The sequence below is a fragment of the Aotus nancymaae genome, unplaced genomic scaffold (genome assembly GCF_030222135.1).
Source record: "Aotus nancymaae isolate 86718 unplaced genomic scaffold, 86718_ANA_hifiasm-v0.15.2.pri h1tg000003l, whole genome shotgun sequence".
NCBI classification, from domain to species: Eukaryota; Metazoa; Chordata; class Mammalia; order Primates; family Aotidae; genus Aotus; species Aotus nancymaae.
Window position 1 is genome coordinate 57,481,355 of NW_026988414.1, and position 22,565 is coordinate 57,503,919.

General features: G+C 37.8%; 1 protein-coding gene across 13 annotated transcripts in view; it reads left to right on the forward strand.

Moving 5' to 3' along the window:
- NFIB (nuclear factor I B) overlaps window positions 1-22,565 on the forward strand; it is a 236,631-nt gene that overhangs the window by 101,316 nt on the left and 112,750 nt on the right. Inside the window, exon 1 of one of the 13 annotated variants that reach the window (XM_064381546.1) lies at window positions 17,217-17,279. The exons of the other annotated variants lie outside the window; for them this stretch is intronic. Coding sequence (XP_064237616.1) covers window positions 17,240-17,279 — 40 coding nt within the window. The 5' untranslated portion in view covers window positions 17,217-17,239. Of the gene's footprint in view, window positions 1-17,216; window positions 17,280-22,565 lie in introns of those variants that run through there. 13 annotated transcript variants of the gene reach the window in all.

A 22,565-nucleotide genomic window follows, 5' to 3' on the forward strand; every position in this document is an offset into this window, starting at 1 on the left:
AAGCAAGTGAGTGGACAAGATAGTTGAAAATTCTTTATTAAATTTGCTTTGATAACAAAAGTAATGTTTGCTTTTTGTAATACAATTGGAGTATTACAGAGGAAGTTATGCATACCATAGGAAGCTATACTCATTCTCAGTACATTGTCCAGAAAAACAAAAAGCACTGTTAACAAATGGGTCATCTTTATCTTGACTTCTTGGGAATAATCTTTGTGAATTATCTGATCACTTTTTAAGTACTTACTTTTTTATGTGACTTTTTGATGATGCACTTTAAACTTCTTTGCAATAGAATCAAAATTCATTTTACATTTAGAATAAGCAAGGATTTTCAAGACAATATATCTTTTTACACATTTGCTTTCTGACAATTTTTTACCCCCAAATACTCACATTTTTTCCTATTAGTTAACTTTTAATAATCATTTCTTCTTAACATAGTCTTCAACTAACATATGCAGATGTTTACGGTTTTCATTTTTACTATTTTTGATTTAACACCATTAAATGTAACCAGAGGTTACATTTTTCAAGTTTACTGTTTTGAGTATTTATGCCTGCTCTTTTTCTTTGGTTACAATATACTAGACAGTCTATGGGAAACCGATGTGAAAGTTGGTGTCTTTGGAGATTAAGTAAAAACTACTTTAGTGATTATTTTTTGATTTCTTGCTCTGCTAAGCACCCAGTTAATGAGCTTGACAGAAGATCATTTTACCAATCTGTTTACTTTGAGAAATTATAAGTAACATACTTACAGAAAATAATTGAATACTATATACAGGTAAAAATGAAAAGTAAATCTCTTCCTTCCCCTTGTTTTCTCCTCTGGCCCTTGCTCTCAAGCCTAAATTTCTTGTTTCCACATTTTCTTAATGGGCATGTAAGCATAGGTATGCATGTGTATACACATAGTTTATGAAGTCAGACCTCTTTAAGTTCAAATTGTATAGGATGGCTCTCTGTACTGTGTATACCTCCTTCCTGTGTGTACTGGATTGTGGGATAAACAGCTCTTAGTAGGATATTCATATTTAGTAAAATAAATGATGAATTTCCAATGGAAAAATGGAAAAAAGAGGCAGGACCAAGGAAATAGAAATAGAGAATCAAAATATGGGAAACAGTACAAATTTATAGACCATCGGTTTCAAAAATGTTATCTGCCAGATTAATTAGCATCATGTGTTTAAAAGTTTCCTGGTAGTTCAGATAAAAAGGATGATATAATCCATAATGTAATTTTGTTTTACTCTGAAAGGAGGAAGTATGGCAAGTTCTTAGAGGAAAACGTGACTTTTCTGTTCGGGTGCTGGGAGCTGTGCTGCTGAGGTGGTGTGGGTGAAAATGGGAGGCGGTAATGTGTGCTTGCCGAGGAGCTGAGATGTCTCCAGCTCCATAATGTGCCTTCAGGACCGGCTGCCTAATGTGTGGGCCTCTTGTTCAAAAATTAAGAATGTCAAGATAGTGACAGAAGAGCATGAAACCAAGCCTGGGGACCTTCTAAGTGGGGCTCTATGTGACTGCTTGGGTCCATGCCCTGTGTGCTTTGAGAGCCTTGAGCACATCCAGGCCTTGTGAGGAGAAGAGCGGGCTGGTGGAGAAGGGGAATTTGGTACCTCATTCAGGGATGTGCTCAGAAGAGTGCAGGTTCTCTCTTTGGGTTTTCCTTATCTCTGTCGCCTCTTCAGAAAGGGGAATTAATGGGGGGCTGGGATGTGGCCTATTTGGGGAGCAGAGTGGGGAGTAATAGAGAAGGGTTGAGGAGGGCTCTGCTAGAAACATTGGAAGTGGGAGCTGATGTGTAGCCCGAAAGTGGCATCGATTCTTAAGTAAAAAGATGTGAGGTGAAATGAGGGGACTCTTCTCCCTTAAATGTGGAGCAGTGGGAGTTGGGGGTGCGTTTACAAATCACTTCTGGCGGGTTGAGAACAGAGGCGAGGAAGCATGTGTAACAGTTCCTTACATTGTTAGGACACAGGGAATCACATTTTCCTAACAGCACAGAGGAGGGACACAAAACTCAGCTCAGCAGCTTGAGGTGCCAGAAAAGGCCCTGAAAGGGATCCTAAGAAATGCATCTGGGTGGAGACCTGAATGTTCACATACTGTTATTCATTTAGCACTTTGGACTTTATACTCAGGGCCATGGGGAAACCGCTGAAGTCTTCCGGAGAGAAGCTTCGTTGGATTTTCGTTTTCTAAAGTGTTTTGGTTTCCCATGTTACTGTGTATCAGTGGTTCCCAAAGTGTGGTCCCGGGACCAGAAGCATTGGTATCACCTATGAGTTTCTTGGAAATGCAGATTCGTGGGCCCTGTCCTGACCTATTAAATCCAATCTCTGAGGATGGGCCAGAAACTGTGTTAGGACAAGCTCTCTGGGTGATTCTTACGCATGTTAAAGCTTAAGAACCACTGCTGTGGAGAATGGATGGTGGACACGACTTAGGAAGTGTTAATTATAAATCCTTTATGTGACTAAGAAGGAACCCGGGGGCCTGCATGAATAGATAACTTTCTAAAGATCAACCTACTGGTGGATGGTAATCATGAAATACCAGTCACCTGACTGTGCCCAGTCTTTCTGCCATGGAAACTTGCCAGGCAGTGAGATTATCATAGCATTTTAAAAAGAAAGGTATAATTATATGCTATATTACCTTTCAAACACAGTGCTTACAAAAGTACAAATGGAAATAGGCATAAACATGTAATGCATAAACATGATTGCTGTATAATTTTTGGTTTTATCACATTTTATATGTGATGCATATTGTGTTTGTGTGTCTCTGAGACTGGAATGAGGAAGCAGGAAGTAGCTGTTATCTTAACTTAAGCTAATTATTCTCTAAGCAGTGAATTTACTAGAGCTATGACCTTGGGTAAAACAGTTAATCTCTGTGAGCCTCAATTTCCTTATCTATGAAATGGGCATAGTTATATCTACCTAACACAGTTGTTAGGATAAGGTGGCTTATGTGAAAGTGTTTTGTAAGTTGTAAAGCATTGTAAGTGTGTGCAGTATTATTTTTATCATATAATTTAAATCCAATCATCTAGCAAACATTTATTTATTATATTATGTGAAATATTAAGTGTAGACTTTTAAAAATGTGTTTGTTGTTTTTTTTTGAGACAGAGTTTCACTCTTGTTGCTCAGGCTAGAGTGGAATGGCACGATCTCAGCTTACTGTAGCCTCTGTCTCCCAGGTTCAAGTTATTGTCCTGCCTAAACCTCCCAAGTAGCTGGGATTACAGGCATGTGCCACCATGCCCGGCTAATTTTGTATTTTTAGTAGAGATGAGTTTCTCCATGTTGGTCAGGGTGGTCCTGAACTCCTGACCTCAGGTGATCTGCCCACTTTGGCCTCCCAAAGTGTTGGGATTACAGGCTGGGGCCATGGCACCAGGCTAAAATTGTATGTGTGTGTGTGTGTGTGTGTGTGTGTGTGTGTTTTCCAGAAGAATTATAAACTTTGGAGATGATTTCCTAAATTATTCACACTGTTACTCAGTGGTGAACCCATTCAAACAATATGGAAAATTTAATTAGAAATTCCCAAATCTATATTGTGGATTGAATTTAACCTAGTTGTTAGTTACTTCCTAACCTTGTTTTAATTTTTATTTTAGCAGGATACTTAAGCACATTGTGACATAGTGCACTGTACTTTAGTATTTTTAATGTTGCCCTTTAGGAGATTATTCAGTTTAAGAATTAAATGAGTATATAATCATTTCTATAACCTTCCAGGAAAGCAACAAAAGTATATGAGCAATTTCTAAGTAAAATTAAGTCAATGAGTGGTTTATGTGACTCATCAACCTTAAAGTGAATTGGAGTAGTTTGGCTTTCATCAATTAGAAATAAATATTCTAATTATTTATATGAGTCTTTTGGTTGCCCAGTTAAGCAGGTAGACACTCCTTATAGCCATAGGCTAGGCTGTCTCAGGGATTTATTAATTTGTTCCTCTTTTGTGTTAGAATGGTTCATTTTTAAGGAATGTCCACTTACCTTTAGAAATGACACTTATTCTATAATAAATGGCAAAGTATTTGCATTAACACTAAACCCATTTAATATGGGCTAAATTGCAGCTACTAATAAAACCCAGTGGTACATTATTTTGATGTGGGTATTCTGGTCAATGGAGAGATCATTCTTTGAACACTATAGTCTTTTAAATGTCAGTTCTTTCTAGAGGCTGAAGATCTTTCTAAAGTGTATAACTCCTTTATTTAAAGTATAATATTCATGTCACAAATCAGTCACTTTCAATAACAGTATGCTATAACGTTCAACGCCGATTTTCTTGTGGAATGCACGAGAGGGCTGACGTGGAGGAGCCACCAGCTGGGGAAGCACAGGATGTGGGAAGACCCTCAGACAGCCCTGCAGGGTGGATAGCACAGACTCTCATATAAACGGTAAACTTCTGGCCATTGCCCTGGTCGCCAACTCCTTTGATTTGTTTTGTGCCTGGCTCTGGATTCTGTCTTCTGGATTCAAATTGTAGTTTTTTAAGGTAGACAGTGGGATGGTCAAAGCTTTTATCTATTTTTACTGTTTTTCAGCACAGTGTCATTTTAAAGTGAATAGAATTATTTTATTTAACTTTATTTCTTAACCAATGTAGACCCAGTTTATATATTCCCTATATCCTATATCTATGCAATTCCTTGCTGTTTCTTACTATTGATCTAGGATTAAATGTATTTCTTTTAAGAAACTTCCCAGATCCATTCACATCTGAATCCGGGATGTTGTTTAATGCAGTTTTTAAAATTGAATTCTAATTCCAGATTTTTAAAGAAGCCCAGGTAATATTACTGTTAATCACACAGAAAAATTATTTTTGAATACAATATTGTAGAGGATTAAGCTAAGAGCAGTCTTGTTGTTAAATGAAAAATTTTAATTTTACCCCAGATTTTTCGAGGTTGTGGTGATACTTGACATCGTAGAAATACATGTATGTAATTAATACTCTAAATTTTTAGGGAATTATTGTTGAGTATTTGGCTTTCAGTCCAAACAGAGATAAAATGATCATGTATACAGAGAAGCACAAATTCAATATGATTTCAACCTGTTAATTAGACTTTCTTTTACTTTCACATAATCAAATATGAGTAACTTCCCAGAAAATCCACAGTGTACAAGAGATACAGCTATTTTGATGCATATTAACACTGACTCAAATGAAATTTGAAATAGGAAGTTTTCTTAGGACTCAGTGATGAATGTTTACATTTGAAAGTTAAAAATGTTCTTTCTGTTTTTTCCAGTAAAAATTCAAAAAAAATTTAAATAATGAATGGTGTTTTCTACTGTACTTATGGTAATTATCTCTTCTGCTTGAAATTTTATTCTTTGGCCATATAAAATGACAGATCATTATAACCAATTTGTGGTTTTAACAATCAGAAGTAATTGACTAATGATGCTATTTATATTTGGGTAGGGATTAATAGAGGGATGTGCGTGTGTGTGTATGTGTGTGTGTGAATGTGCACACGTGTGTATGTGTACTTACATTTTAGTATATTTTCTTCATAAGTGAAATGCCAAAAACAATTTGTAAAGCAATTCTGATTTTTTGGTTTTCTCCAACTCAAGGGTTTTAATCATTTTTTAAGGTTTTTTTTTTGTGGTACTTTTAAAGTTTTGAATTATTTTTTGCAAAAATCTTAAAGTAAAAAAGAACTTTTGTCTTTTCAGTAGAGCAGATGAAAAGGGTAGAGATCTTAACCATAAAAACGTTTTAAATACCCTCTACATTTACTACTTTACTTGTACAACTTGGACGCCTCTCTATATATTTAGTTTCATTCAAGTTTTCCAGTTTTCATTCTAAAAAGGAAGCAAAATACAGAATCCTTTTTCCAAAGGAAAATGTTTGTAGTGTCATGAAAAATGAGAACAGATGGCATTGTAAAGCTTTGGGGAGATGTGTAGCACTTCAATTCAAATTGTTAGTCAAAGTCAGAGACAAATACGTAGCTACCAATTGTTGCAGTTATTTATATGACTTAATTCAAGTATGTAAAGCAAAAAGTATAAACTATAGAATTTTGCTTCTTGTACTAGATAAAAAGCATTTTTCTAACTTATGATCCAGCCTTCATATAAGGAAAAAAAAAAAGTAATCAGGAAAAGCAGTCCTAGTCACTTAAAATGTATTCTGTAATTTTGGGTTTCACAGTGGGCAAGTTTACCCAGAGGCAGTGTGACAGCTTATTAGCAAAATAAATAGATTTTCCAAACTTGGAGTCCTCTGCTCTTTTCCCTCCACTTTTAAGTAAATTAGCTTTTCAGTGCGTCTGGGCTTGGGTTGTGGTAGGATGCATTAACTTCTCCCCACACTGTTCTGATTGCGCAGCAAAGCGTCCATTACCAGTACCATATCCAAAGTGACGTTTCCATACAGGCCGCCTGCTGTTTCATTCATAACCACAAAACAGACTGAAATGACTTTACTTCTTTTTATAACTTGCAAAGAGTTAATGGACTGTGCTGGCCCCCTGCCAAAACCTTTAAGAAACTTTATTAATGTGTTATGAGGCTGGGACACCATAGTGTGGGATTTTATTGGTTATTCATCTTAATGAATAAAAATATGTATGCACAATTAAAGCCACATTCTCTAGCAATTGCCTTCTAATAAATGTTGAGTCTTTGTCAGTGCTCGTCATTGCATTTGCTTATGAATTGTGATCCTTCTTCCAAATCCTAAAGTTATCAGCAGTGCAATAACATGGACTTTGTTTAAAGAAATACCAGCTTAGTATTGGAAATGGACAATTATTCAATGATGAAAAGAACATAATCGTGTTATAAAAGTGAATTAAAAATATCTCCATGTCAAAACATGTATAATCTACAGCATTTTTCCCATTATATATGAAAAAGGCTGGACTATGATGTCTTGATGATTCATAAGACAGAGGCAACATAATTTTGCTATAGATCATGTAAGAAAGTGATAGTGGAAAAAAATAACTTGTCTGAAAACATTTCATTTTTATTTGTGTACAATTTTATTATTCTTTCATCTTTGTTTCTCCTTCCCCCTTATGGGTGGGGTTTTGCAAGGAAGGGATGAGGGCAGAAATAATATCATATTGTTAATTAAACTTAAAAAACAGATTAAGTGAGTCAGTGGGTCTAGATGAATTTAATACTGGAGTTTGAGAAAAGATGAATATTTTTTCATTTTTTGAATATATGCTTTGTCCTCCAAATAGAATACTATGTACCTTCAAAGCATTGTTTAATGGTCCTCAGTTTATGAGAATAACCCCAAGTACCTAAAATGAGGGAAACTTCTAGGATGTTTTTTGGCAAAATGATTTTTATATTGTAGTCATCAGAATAGGATAATTTTATACCACTCTATCAAAAGTCCTTGTTTGAAGATTCCTTAAAAAAAAAAAAAAGCTCTTGTAAGTAAAAATACCAGGAAAATGAGTACATTACACCTTCAAAGTAGTAAAATAAAAACTTAAGCCATATCTGTTTTTATGAATTTAATCTTAATTCATACTAACATTTCTGAGACAAAGTCATTTCTTGTTTTGCCACAAGTAAACATGAGAATAATTCAATTTTCTTGAAATAACAAATTTAAAGTGAAATGTAATTTTTTTTTCCTTTTTCGGACAATTTAACCTTGATGTCAGAATGATTGCCAATTGAAATAAAAAATCTTTACATTGAACACATATAGGTTTACTCTCTTAGTCTTTTATTAACACCCTATATTGCTTGTTGTATAGATGAATCGGGCCCTGCCTGGAGTTTTAAAAAATTGCCTACCCTGAGGTCATTAAAGTCAGACTGCAAATATGGAATAAAAGTGGAAAGATGATTCTAAAGCGACTTTTGAGGGATAAAACTATTTAGGGAGTAGGAAGTGGTATTTGAATTTAGATTTTGAACACTGTGTGGAGCTTGTCATCTTTTCAAGTCATCATGCTGACACATGTGGCCTTGTGAATCTGATGGTGCTGTCCTCTGTATGGGAACCAACCACCTAAATTCAACCAAGGAAATGTTTGACCTTGGACTGTTTCCTTGAGTCCCATGAGAAAGTAATGAACATTATGTTGGTGGATCTGTCTTTCAGGTGATAATGGAAACTGGCTCTTCTCTGTGGTCATGTTGTCTCTGTAGAAAAACCATCAGACCCTGAAATCTGGTTAAGTACAGCCAAGACTGTAGTAACATTCGTGTGAAAAATGACACATGGGAGACATTAGACTGTCATTTACAAGATGTGGCTTAGAGGGGGAATTACTTGATCCTGTGGTGAAGCTTCAGGACTTTGGTGGGAGATGAAGAGGTTTGTGGGGAAGAAGGAAGGTAGTGGCTTTGAAAAGGGTATCTGGTGTCACACGCAGTCCCTGCATGGAGCTGCTCATGCCGAGCTGGCCCTTTGCCTGTCAGCTGCATGCATGGACTTAGTCCTCAATTTGTGGCATGCTATGGGCAAAAGGGGTTTTCTGGTCTCATCCTTCTCCCAGTTTGTGCACATTACCAAACCACAACATAAACTCACCACAATCAGCTGCCTCCACTCAAGGGAGGCTGTTGCCAGGAAAATTGGGAAGGTATGTGTCAAAAATTAGAAAATACTGACTAAGGAGGCTTGTAATTGCAGAGGTGAAACCTCTACCTGTACTGTATTTCTTTTTCTGTCCAGTGGTGATACCTCTAATTTGGGAAGACAGTCATTTAGATTGGACTCTGGGATCGGTCTGGCTTGGGTTTAATTCCTGGCTTTTTCGGTTACTAGTTGGATAGGCTTAGGCAAGTTTTCTCATCTGAAAATGGGAATAATAATAATAGCACCCCTTAGTGTTATTGCAAGGATGAACTCTATGGATACTGTACTATTGAGAACAGTATTGGGAATGTAAACAAATAATGACTGTTAGCCTTACTATTATTTTATTACTGTTCATCTAGAAGATATTTGCTGATGAAGAGGAGGATAATCTAACATTGTAAGCACATACAATATATGGAATAATGGGGTTTTACACAACTAATTGCCATTTAACCCCAATGGAATCCTTTCAGTTGTAGGTGACAGTATTACATGCATTGCACTGTCTTGTGCAGTCAGTAAGACATAGAGTATGACTTCCAAAAACTGTATTCTCATTGGGGATATAAAATATACCCACTTGGCAATATGTACTAAACATGACTGAAACTAAGACACAGGCAAAATCTGAAACCATCCCTTAGGTTTCTTTTGTAAAACATGTTGTCTGAATATCATAACTCTCTATATAATAGCACAGGGTCTCTTTGCAGGTACTAGGTGGTCAATCAACACTTACTGAATTCTTCTGTTTGTTGAGCAGATTGTTGTTTTAGAATTTGGAAAGTCTCAAGGAAGAAAAGGTAGTAAGTTAGCAGTATCAAACCGTAAAATTTCATGAAAGGAAAGAAAATTAGCTCAAGTTTTAAGAGTGTTAGTAAGGGCCAGACCCAGTGGCTCACACCTGTAATCCCAGCACTTTGTGAGGCCAAGGCAGGCAGATTGCTTGAGCTCAGGAGTTTGAGACGAGCCTGGGCAGCATGGTGAAACCCTGTCTCTACCAAAATACAAAAAAATACATGGTGGTGTGCACCTGTAATCCCAGCTACTCAGGAGGCTGAGGCAGGAGAATTGCTTGAATCTGGGAGGTGGAAGTTGCAGTGAGACAAGATTGCACCATTGCACTCCAACCTGGGCGACAGAGTGAGACAAAAATCTCAAAAAAAAAAAAAAAAAGTCCAGGGAAAGTGTGTGTGTGTGTGTGCGCGCGCACGTGTGCCTGTGTGTATATGTGTTTTTCAGGTGACTACTGGAGAATAGACATTATTCAAAATATACCATTAAAGAGACATTAGATTTTCTTCTCTTATAATGGGGATTTTAAAAAATTAAATAAACAAAATATTGGTGTGACTGTGTTGAGTGTGTGGACATATAATACAATTCAAGCTAGAATGACTGGGCATTTAGTGAATAAGCACTGTGATGAATACCACCAGTTTGTGTCAGCATTATGGAATTCATCTTTCACCTCTGAATTATCTTTCAGCGAAGGCAAGAATGTTGGATTCAGTTGAAGCTTAGATTACAGAACAGTAATCACTGCCAATGATGATTACAGGAGTACACCAGGCCTAATGTGTCTCTCAACCTGAGCTTAAACTTGTGGAACAGTCTAAAAGAAAAATCCACTGACCTCATTATGCAATATTTGGCAGCTGTGAACATAGAATTTTAGCTGGAATTTAAGTTTAATGGAGAATAAAAGGACAGAGACAATATATACCTTGTGTATATATTGTACTTATGAAGGTGCACTTATGAAGTATTTTAAAAAATTTATTCAAGTTTTTTTTATATTCCTACTATGAACAAATCAGTATATATCTTTAGTTCCATGCAGTCTCTCCATCCATTCTTTCCTCCCTTCCACCTTTCCTTTCCCCTTCCTTCCTTCCCTCCCTCCCATCCTCCTTTTCTACCTTCCCTCCCTCCCTCTCTCCCTCTCTCCCTTCCTTCCTTCTTTCCTTCAATTTTTGTCACACCTTTGGTCACCCCTTAGAACTTATTTACAGAGACTATGTATTTGATCTCAATTTTTTCCAGTGTTATGCCTCAAACATAGTTAATTCCTCAAAATTTTTTGAAGGAAAATTTGTATTATTTTAATTATTTTTACATACAGAAAACTCAGTAGTGTACGTTTAACCCAGTGTAGTGGCATGTTCTTTAGCCTTTGCCTTTTCAAGCTTGGCAATGAGAGCCACAGCCGTGGGACCCAGGACATTGCCTCCTCAGTGATGGTGGATCTCATCTTATCTGTGGTTGTAATTGGCCCTGATAGCTTCCACCAGCTTAGCCAAAGCTCCTTTGTCTTCCCAGTTAACCTGTGTGAAGGCGACAGTGGTGCAGGTCTTCCTGTGGACTAGACGTCCCAGTGTTGCCTTCCCCTTGATAAAGCAGTAAGGGACCCCATTTTACCACACAGGGCAGACAGGAAGACAAACAGCTTGATAGGACCCATGTGCAGTCACCACTACCTGGGCTTTCTCATTCTCCACCAAAATGGTGACAGTGTTAACTCCTGCTCAGAGGACAGGTGGTTTCTTAGTGGGGACGTCCCCTTTGCCCACAGCTTTCTTCTCACCCCGGGCCCACAGCCTCTGCTTCTCTTGCTTTGTCTCTGGTCTGAGTTGCGGGCCAAGCGGCTGAGTGGCTGTTTGGCGGTGAAAGAAACAATTTTCTTTGTAAGTAGCATAGGCCTGGGTGAACTGGTTAATCGCAGGAGGCACTTTCAGCAGCTTACAGAGGATGCCTCTCTGCCGCTGCGACCTGACATTGCGGGGCCATTTCACAAAGCGGGTGAGGTCTCTTTTGGGCTGGATGTCCTGTCCAGTGCCAAAATTCTCAGGCCTTTTCTCAGACAGGGGATTGACCACTTTCTTAGCCTCCTGCTTCTTCACGACAGCAGGGGCCGCAGCCACCTTCTTCCCTTTGGCCTTCTTTCCTTTCAGCATCTTGGACGCGGGCGGGGGAGGAGAGAGCTAATTCCTCAACTTTTGAGGCCTTTGCCATAGAAGGGTATGAAAAGGTTTTCTTTTGTTAATGTTATTTTAACGATGTAAGAGAAACACAGGCTTTTAAAGGGTGAGAAAAAAATTAATTTTTTGTTTTCTTTTTGCAAACACGTATGCTTTGATAGAGATTCTAAGTTTATGTCGAAATTGCCATTGCAAATGGGAAAGTGTGGGCTTGGCTCGTGCTTCTCTATAGCATGTTTTAATATGGCCAGAATTTTTTTTTAACCTTTTTTTTCCCCTACAAATCAAACTAGTTTCTTTAATCAGCAGAAAATATTGCGGGCATTATGTGTGATTGAAATGTTGAGGTCAGCAGAATTTCGTAAAAGACCCCTTGTCACCGTTTTCTAATTGGTAGTATTCTAATACTGCTTTGTAGCTAGTTTTTCAAACAGCTTTACTACAACACAGAAGTTGTGGTACCAAGTCTTTTTATGAGAGAAATACACATTTTGGCTTCCTGTGAGACAGACTTTAGACCCGGCCCGGGTAGCCAGGTTGGCCTTTGCCCTTGGTGAGGCGGGCGCAGGCCGGCGACATTTCAGGAGGCCGCTTGGCAGCCATTTTAGATCCTGCCCGCGCGTAGAGCTCCTGGCTGCCAAAAACTGCAGCCGCTCCGTGCCAAGACACTCTTGGCAGTGGAGATAAACTTTGTAGAGATACACAGTCCAGAAATATCTTATAATTACAAAGCACAGGGGGCAGAATGTTTTTACAATACAGCTGTGCTAATGTAAACATTTAATTTGGCAGCCTTCTCCACCCACTTTTCAATTAACCGGGTTTATGCAGATACTTTAGGTCTGTAATAAACTTTATTGCTACTTCTCTTAGAGCACAGTTTATGAAACACAGATTTGAGGGGCTTTTTTGAGGGGTTTTCCATCCATTTAGGAAAGCACATTGTGAATGTTATGTTGCCGTGAAGGGGAAGGGTAGCTTTCTGTCTCAAGAGCTGCTATGGGCCTGGCTTAACTGAAACAATTGCTTTAGGAAAAAAAAAAAAGTGGGGGCTGTCTCCTTTGGCTTCTAAAGCATGCAAGAGGATATTAATAGAAAGAGGTAAAAATCACTTACATAGCTACAAAAAAGACTCTTGTGTTAGTGATCATTAAAAAAGATAAATGTCCCCTGCAATGCATGAGGCTGTTTCAAGATAAATTCCCAATAACAGTTCTTACAGATATAATTATAATAATTGTGTGATCGCCATGATAATTATTCTTATGGAGTGAAAGAAATAATTTTCTATGTAAGTAGCATTCAGCTGTTCAGCTCACAAAGCTAGTCAATAGATCCTTTTCAGCTAACCTAAAAAATGGTAGAGGTCATGGAGTTTTAAAGCTAAATTTGGTATTAATCGACATTGTAGAAAGGATTTTTTTTCATAAGCAATATGACATCACAATCCATGATATCTCTTTGCATAGATTTGCTTACACATTTCTCAGATAAATAAGAGAAAACCATATAAAATGCTATACATATAGGTCGTTTTACTAAAAGACAAAAAATGTACAACTGATATTTTTATGTCATTCCATTTAGAAACTTTGCCTTGGTTACAATTTTTTTTTTTAATTAGCTTTTGTTTTTCCTTGAGGATGGATTTTAGTAGCAGAAAGCCAGTTCTTATGATGTTTTCTCTCAGGACACCCTTTGAGACTTTCATTTACTCTGACTCTATCAATATTCTACAGTGGGTGTGACCACAAAGTAATTTTCATTCTGAAATAGTGTTTGACTGTTCAGCTCCCAAACTAGTCAATAGATCCGTTTCAGCTGTTCTGAAAGATTAACTAGAGGTCAGAGAATTTTAAATCTGTGGTCTCATTATTTTATAGTCTCATTATTTTATGCTGCAATAGCTGTTCTGTCATCATACCACCTTTACACATTCTGCTTATCACAGCTAAACAATGCTTGTGCAGTCTGTGGCTTTTAGTCTCTCATGTTTTAGTTGCTACAAATAAAAATTAAATGAAAAAGTTTATCCCATACTAAATCTTTGTATGTGTGTGTGTGTGTGTGTGAAGAGTGTCCATTTTTATTTTCAAAATGTAATGATTCCAGATTCTGCTTATTTGTAAATTATTTTATTTTATTTTATTTATTTATTTTTTAAAATTGCATTTTAGGTTTTGGGGTACATGTGAAGAACATGCAAGATTGTTGCATAGGTAGACACATGGCAGTGTGATTTGCTGCCTTCTTCCCCATCACCTATATCTGACATTTCTCCCCATGCTATCTCTCTCCAACTCCCCATCCCCCACTGTCCCTCCCCTATTTCCCCCCAACAGACCCCAGTGTGTGATGCTCCCCTTTTTAGAGAGCACATTTTACCTGGTAGCAAGTGAATGAAAGTCAACATAGTACAAATGAAACTGTGAGCTGCATGAAGACAGGAACAAATCGTTTTTTATTGACTGTTGTAGACTGAGCTCCAAGGATGATACGTGGACCATTGTAGGTGTTGTCCTTTCAAAAAAATAAACAAATGAATAAATGTCATCTGTGTATGTCACAATCAGAACATTGAATGTTAACTACCTGTGTAAATTGATAGCTCATTATGACCTTTTTTTAAAAGATTGCTTGTGTGTGTGTGTGTGTGAGAGAGAGATGGAGTTTTACTCTTGTTGTCCAGGCTGGAGTGCAATGGTCCAATCTCGGCTCACCACAACCTCTGCCAAGTGATTCTCCTGCGTCGCCTCCCGAGTAGCTGGGATTACAGGCATGTGCCACCACGCCTGGCTAATTTTGTATTTTTAGTAGAGATAGGGCCTCTCCATGTTTGTTAGGCTTGTCTCCAACTCCCAACCTCAGGTAATCCACCTGTTGTGGCCTCCTAAAGTGATGGGATTACAGGCGTGAACCGCTGTGCCTGGCCTAAGATTACTTTGTCTTTCTTTTGGGAATTAATCCTTTTTGTCTCAATTTCTTCATGGGTAGTACATCCAAGACAACATTTTTTATGCCATTTAAATAGATTCCCAAAATTCTGCAGGGTAAGTTGGGATACAGGAGGTCGCAATCTTGTAGAGAAGCAATGTAATGCACTGGTCGGGTCCTGCACTGAAGTGTGAGCAAGACGATATGGGCTCCAGAGGGAGGCCTCATTAGATGGCACAATAAGGTTCAGGAAGGATGTAACAGATGAAATTCAAGGGCTTTTAAAGATGAATTAGGAGTTTGTCTCGCATCAAATAAGGGATATTCCAGGCATAGAAAGCATATGAGCCAAGGCACAGCCCTGAAGTTGCTCGGCATATTCTAGGAATGATAAGAAGACTATTAGGAAGTTAGGGTAGGTGTGAGGGAGGGTAAAGGGTGATGGTTTCTGTGAGAGTGAGGCTAAGCTGGGGCCAAGTTATGGAGCACCTTGAATGCTTTACTAAGGAGGTTGTAGTTTATTCTGGCTAACAATTGGAAGCCACCAAGTTGTTTTAAGGGGTGAAATGTGATTCCTGGTGGCTGTGCAGAGGATGGAGTCTGGTTATAGTGTGAAGAGTGAATCATAATGGCCTGAAGAGGCTGAGGCTATTGTGAGGTAAAAACGTGAAGCTTCATAAGAGACTTAGCACCAGTTGGGATGGAGATGGGGAAGTGGGCTTGAAAGGTAGATAGAGTCTGGGCTGACAGCTGAATATGAGGCTTTAAGGAGATGGCGTTTCCAGAGTGAGCATTTTCAGCTTGGAAAACCGAGTGACTGTGAGTGCCATTAATTGAGATATGGATTGGTTGGGGGAGGGGGGGTGACACTGTTCAAAGGTTGTGCACTAGCAACATCAGGAGGAATTGTGCAGTTCAAGAAGAGGTTAGGGCTAGATATGGAGACATGGAGTTCTCAAAAAAAATGGGTAGTATTTATACACATGGACCTAGTTGAATTTGCTGAGGGGGAATATACAAAGACAAGAAGATGGCCAGGTTGGATGAGTTGTCTTTGGGATCACCAATATTTAAGGGACCAACAGAAGAGATGGAGATAGCCATCAAGACAAGAAAGAAGCCCTCAGAAATAGAAGATTGGATCTAGAAAGGAGTGGTGGTGCCCTAAAGGAAAAGGGAAGGAGAATTTCCAAAAGCTAGGGATAATTAGTATGAAAAATCAAGTAGAGTCTGGGAAAGTCAAGTTGTATCTTAAAAAATAGTAATTTTGGAGCTGAAACACACACTTAGACTTAACTGATCCTGAGAGCTAGTGTTAGGTATGAGGATTATTATTTTCTTATCTCAGATTGTGATCAGAGAGTATATGAGTTTTGGTATTGTATTTTATTCCTTGGTCTGACTTCACTGAAACAGATTCTGGGGTCCTGGGTTGCTTAAAGGATGAATGTTCTGTAGACTTTAAGAAACTTCTAGTGAAAACAGTGGATTATATTTATTGTAATCTTTCTCTTCTACCAATTCTGAGAGAAAATTTGCATTTTATTCATCAAATTTCACCCTTGGCTACTATAGTTTAAGGAGGAGAAGCTAATTTGAAATTTTGGTTTGAGTTTTGAAGTAGGCATGAACGGTTTCACAGAAAATAGAAGGAAATATGCCAACTACTGAGCACACCCCTTTAAATTGCTCTTACCACACCTTCAGACCTAAGGACAAAATTATGCCCCAGGCTCCAGGTGCCTGGATTCACTCTGTTAGCAGCAGCAGTGAGGAGCAGCTTATTTGCACAATCCCCTCTGCTCCCATTCTCCCTGTGTCATTCCCCATTTTAGCAGTAAAAGATTCAGAAAGTGGTGATTTTATGCTGGTACATACAGAATTACATTAGCAAATATGATTGAGCCAACTAATGTGTAAATAAAAACAATAGCTGACTAGAAATTGGGTACAGCTCTGCAGTCTCCCTGGATATCTTCAAGAGTTTTGTGAAATTAAAAAGGAAATGCCTGGATCCTCCAAATGAACTGAAATCATAATCAGTCTGCAGTGTTGACTTGCAAGTTTCTTTCAAATAAAAATAAATGAGCAAGTGGAAGTCTTATTGGCTAAAACCAAAAGGACAAACATACATGACCCTTTCACACAGTAAAATGACTGTAAGCATAATGAGACTCCAACACATCTTTCCTTTTTTTTTGTTGTTTTAAGTTTTCCCAGCGTTTAACGTTCTAAGATGCTGTCTTACCACTTCCTTAAGGAAACACAAATTGGGCAAGTTAAGTTTTTGAAAGTAAAGGAGGATCCTGTTTAAGTAGATTAGGGTCTGGCATGCCATTTTACTTTATCAGGCATTTAAAGCCGAGGATGTACACTGTAGCCGGCTGTGACTTGCCAATTAGCTGGGCTTTCCCCACTGTTTCTGGTTTGGCAGGGACGAGGTGGTTCACCCTGCCGCACTACTGCCTGCCAAGGACACATGGCCAGCTCCCGGCTTCCTGTCTTCCTCTTTGTGTGCTGGCCTTGCCTTCCAGGGAGCTGCCAGAACACAATTGCCAAAAAAGTCTTCCTTCGGAAAGGTCAAGTAACCTCAAGTCACCTATGCCAATATTTGTGTTTTCTTTTTAATCCTTCTGTGCTCGACTTGGAGAAGGCTACAGAAGCGAACATGCAGAGTGGAACCTGGGTCACTTTGGATCACTTGGATGAAGCAAGAGAACCCAAAGAATCCCTTGGCCAGTCAGGGTATGATGTTTCAAGTAGAATTCTATTTAAAGCGCTGGGAAGTGTGATAGAGTTCAGAATGGTTCAGTGTGGATCTGGATTTAGTTGCTTTTTAGGATTCACTGTACACATGTGATTTTTGGCCAAAGCTGGTGCATCACATGGCAGGGAGAGAGAGAAAAGTGGAGATTGGTTTTGGCTTAAGGATTGCATTTTTGTTTGTTTGTGTTTTCAGGACTATCTATAGTCACATGCTGCCTTTTGCTTTCCAGTTTGGTGTCTGTGAACAAACATCAGCAGCCAAGTGCCTTGTACACTGGCTGAGAACAATGTATGGGAGTTACCTGGGGTGCTTGATGAGAGCACTTTCTTGGCCCCAGCTTTGTTGTGCTAGTCCCAGTCATTGCGGGTGAGGTCGAGGAATCTGAATTTCCAACAAGCATCTCAAATGAATCTGATGCTCACTAGAATTTCTGGACTGAATGCGTCACTGACTGTGAAATGACAATAAGGCAAGTAGCATTTATTGTCATGATACAACAAGCTGTTCTACTTCTCCTTTAATTGATCTTTTTGGAGATCTGTGTTTAATGGGAATCTAGATTTTATGCAAATCTCCACTGACAACCAACGCTTTGCAGAAGATTGAAATTTAAAAAACCTGTTAATACAAGAAACTTTGATCCAAATAATTGTTCCTGATTTAAACTAAATTTTAGGATTATTTATAAGGTTTTTTTAAACGACGTGTAGGCTGCCATATTAAACATCCTAAACTACTTTAGAAGGCTCCCTCCCCATAGCCCACACTGTGAATCATGCTCCTTAGAGATGTGCAGTGTGAGGGTCTAGTGATGTCTGTTATGGAAGGGCAACCCCATGTCTCTAATACTTCATAAAGCAAAGCTTTTATTATTTACTTTGAAAAAATTCCATTTAAGGAATATGGAATTCTTAAAAGTGCCTAAACCTGAGCCACCTACTAATTCTCATGGCTGTTGGTAGTTAATATTGCGGGCAATGTGTGTTCTGTCTGTAGACTCCAAGAGAGTTCAATATCGCCCCAACATTCCTCTTTGGCTTTTCATGTAAAATTGTCCACAGCACTTTCTTCCTAAGCTCAGTTTAATTTTTTTTGTGCCTTTTGTACCTTGAGATATGCTGTGTTTTTTGCTGAGAATGGTGTAGCCGTGAACATTGTTGTCATTGTTTTGTAGCATTCATAGTGTGAGGCCCAGATTAACTTTATAATTTACCTTTTTTTCCCTAAGTTATTTCCAAAATTTGCTAAAAAGCTGCAGCCTCAGGGATACCTCTGACTTTCTGATACAACTAACAAATGGTACACTAATTTGGAACACATGTTCTGTCAAAGTTTACCTATAGCCTTGAGTTCCAAATTTGCAACTTCAGCATCTTCTGTTGAAAATAAACAGCATATTTTTTCTTAAACTCCCTTTTTGCCTCCCCTTGAACTCCATAGTCTTTTATAACAGTAATAAGGAAATGTGGTTATGGGTATAATTGCCACAAGGCAATTGTACCCTAGAGGACTGGCAGAATTTTCTTTTCTATGTCTGAGGGTTGGGCTCCATCAAGAAGATCCATTTGCAAATAACTCAATTAGAAGAATAACAACAGCGTCTTTATTTTTATAGCAACTTTCCCTATAGAGATCAAAGTGTGTTAGGGACATCCTATCAGATTCATTGTTCTAATATCCCAATGGACTGGAATAAAAAGTTTTATTATAGCTTGTTTGAGACAGGAGAGTGAGGCAGAGAAAGGTTAAGTGTCGTCTGTGAGGTCATGGAGAAAGTCAGGCGGGGGGAATGCAACACAAAATCAAGGTTTTTCTGTTACTCTGCAAGTTATCAAGCTCTGCATTTCTTTCTGGTCATTGTAAAGGATCAGAATAAAGCACAACCTCTTTGGGGACTGCAAAGTAATGTAGATGAAAGTGCCTTGAAAATAGCTAAGGTATTGTTGCTGCCTTTATCATATTTAATACAAACGGAAGGTAAGAAAGAGCTTTACTGTTAGTATCTGGTTGTACTAATATATATGAAATGGATTTTACACATTCTTGATTGATTAGATCTAAACTGCCAAGTTGTCTTAATCATTAATGAAGGACTAATGGAAAAATCACATTTATAATTCTGGATTTAAAGGAATTCCATAAGATTTAACAACAAATTTTGAACAGATTAAGAAGCCAAAGATCAAAGTTTCTCTGATTACATAAATGACTTAACAAAACACTTAATTAAGTAGTCTGATTTTTTTGTTTTCAGGTTTTACTTATAGACTAGATAGTTCTGATGTGATGAATTTAGGCTCTGGTTTTTTTTTTTTTTTTTTAGTTAGAATAAGAAAATTGGGAGTAAAATTACTACTAATCTTTCAACTTGATTTCAAGGAGCCTTGGAGGACACATTCTCTGGGGAGTAGACACAGTGAACTTGATGCTCTTAACTACTATTTGCTTTGTGATTAAAGGTGGTATATTTTGGTGTGGGGCTTTTGGCTCCTCAAGTGTCCAGTGTGCTGCTGCTGGGGAGAGTAGGGAGTGGCAGCATTCCCTCCCTTAAGCAGGAATTCCCTTCCACAAACTAGAAGCTGAAATATCAGAAATAACCCACATTTAATCAGACCTTGCCTTCTAAAGAGAAAAAAATGAAAAATTAGGCAAAACATAAATACATGGCTTTTTAAAGCTCTCTCTTTGATTTTCAAAGTTCTAGAATGAGTTCATATTTCTTCGCTTTAATCCAAGTAAGTGAAGCTATCTTTCACTTATCATAGATCCTCCCTGAGTGCCTCATGGGAGGAGCAATGGCCTTGAGACTTTTATCTCATCATCACTGCACCTCTTGTTATGTCTTAATGCTTAATGAATGTTAAGCTGAAAACTAATCCAGGTAAACAGGTAAAGGGAAAATTAAGTTCAACCAGCGTGAACATAGAAAGAAAACATCCATCATTTAGGGTCACCATTAGCACTGCCAATGGACTAAGGAGATACATGCTGTTCTCTACCAGGTGATTGGATCATATCAGCTAATTTATTCTATTTTTGATAATTACTGGATGATATTAATAGGGAACTTCCAGTTATTATTTTATTATTACAAATTTCCTTTTGCAAAGGAAAGTTTAAAAAGCATTTTCTTAAGTCTCCCACACTGCTTTTCTTGCAAATGCCCTCACTAGATTCTTTTTTGTATTTTTGCGATGTCATTGTGCTTTTCATGGTGTGACATACATACCCTTAATGCCAGAAAGGATTCCTGCTCTGTGAAAAGAAAGTTGAACGGTGTTGTCACTTTAAAAACACAGTGATAGCTTTGAATAGGAGTCTAATGTGAGGAGGAAGCTTTGGCTTTGGGATCTAGATTGGGGTAACGGAACTTCTGAATTCAAATTTGGTCTGCAATCCTGACTTCACTGCAGTCATTTATATTAACACTGAATAAAGAAACCTAAGTAAATGAGAGTGAAGCAGCAACACAATAAAAGTTTTCTCATTTGTGCTTTAGGCTTTCAAATAAAAATTAGAATTTATCATTTTCTTCGAGATTATTTCTCTGTTTCATGTACTTACAAAATTAGCTTGATGTTTTATCCCATCTTTACTTCATTAAAGTATTCCTTAGATATGGAGTTTTCTAAAAAATATAATATTTTGTCAATAAGATGGAAAATGACGCGTTATTTCCTAAAAGTGCCACAGGAGAGAGAAGCAATGTGCATTTATCAGGCAGTGATAGAGCTTTGCAGATTAATGATGGAAGCTGTAACATTGAACCTTGCCATCTCTGGTGGTTTAAATTCTGTGTAAGTCCGTTGTACCCAAAGTTTTTTTTTCCAAACGTCTTTTGCCAACTGATTGGTTCTAAGAAGTAAATTAATGATTTCAGTTCAATTTTTGGGCAAATAACCACCACAGCATTCTCTGGGACCCTCACTGGCTTAAGCAAGCCTAGAAGAATAGGATTTCCTTCCAGGTCAGGTGTAGAACATTGTGGAGAAGCTTAGGAGATCTCTTTCTCTTTTGTGTGTGTGTGTGTGTGTGTGAGAGAGAGAGAGAGAGAGAGAGAGAGAGAGAGAAGTATGTGTGCTGGATTGAGGTGGTAGAGTGCACCTCCAGTATTAAAAAATAATTTGCTAATAAATGATTTCAGTGTTGTTTTGTTCTACCTTCTGTGACACTGATAAGTGGATGGAGATTTTGTGTAAATTGGTTTCAAACAGACCTTCAAATACATTGAAGGTGGAGCTTAGTTCTCTGCTCTATCATCCCATGTCTAGGAGAGCCTGTTTCAACCTATTTATCAGCCAAATTATGTCATAATTTGCTATCTGCTTAGTATAATGTAAACAATTCAATATCATTTGTTTTATCTTGGCTCTAACTGAATTATCTATTCCTGTGGCATAATTCTTAAATCATAGCAAACACATATACAATACATTGGAAGAACTGGGATAATTTTTATTTCTTCTTAATTTCTTTTTTCTTTTTTGACTGTAACTTATAAGGAAGGTTTAAGGTTCAAATAGAATGTGTGTAATAAAAAACCTGGTTAAAATTTGGATCCATTTTCCTATCTGGCTTTAAGCTCCCTGTCCCACCCATTTCACCCTCCATTACCAGAAAAAGTCAAGAGCTGTTTCTGTCTTGTGGTCTCAGCATTATTCTTGTGGTTTTTAATGTCTGCGCAGTATGTCTGCTGTCATATTTATGGAGATTGTCTCTTAGCTTACCCGTCACACTATCATTTTCTCATTGGGGAAAATAAAGAGTGGTGGAAAAACATAAAAAGTGGAAGTTATTGCTAGACTTACTTCATGGCCACTGTATGTCTATTTAGACTCCAACCCATTTTCTTTTTTCAGTAAATATTTATTGAATTAAATTTATAAATGTGCTTTAGAAGTTTGCTTTATGTGACATAGGTTGATTAAAATACATTTCAGGGTCAGGTTTAAAAAAATAATAACATGTATTTTTAGTTGAAATGATTTCTGTATAATGCTTGGTGGTAACTGTCACTAACTAGGAAAATAATGTTTTAGAAAGAGGTGTAAAGTAAATCTTGGGGGTGGGGGTCGAAAATGATTGAGAGAGAGGATGTAGAGGGACATTGCATAGAGTGCAGTGCTGGCAGCTAAGTATACACATCCAACGCCAGTGTCATCCTGTTAATTCTATCCAAAAAAGTTGGCAACATGTGAATTGATGCTGTATGTTTTTCCGTTATGCCACTTATCTCTAGCCGGGCTGTTATCTAGCGCAGTTTA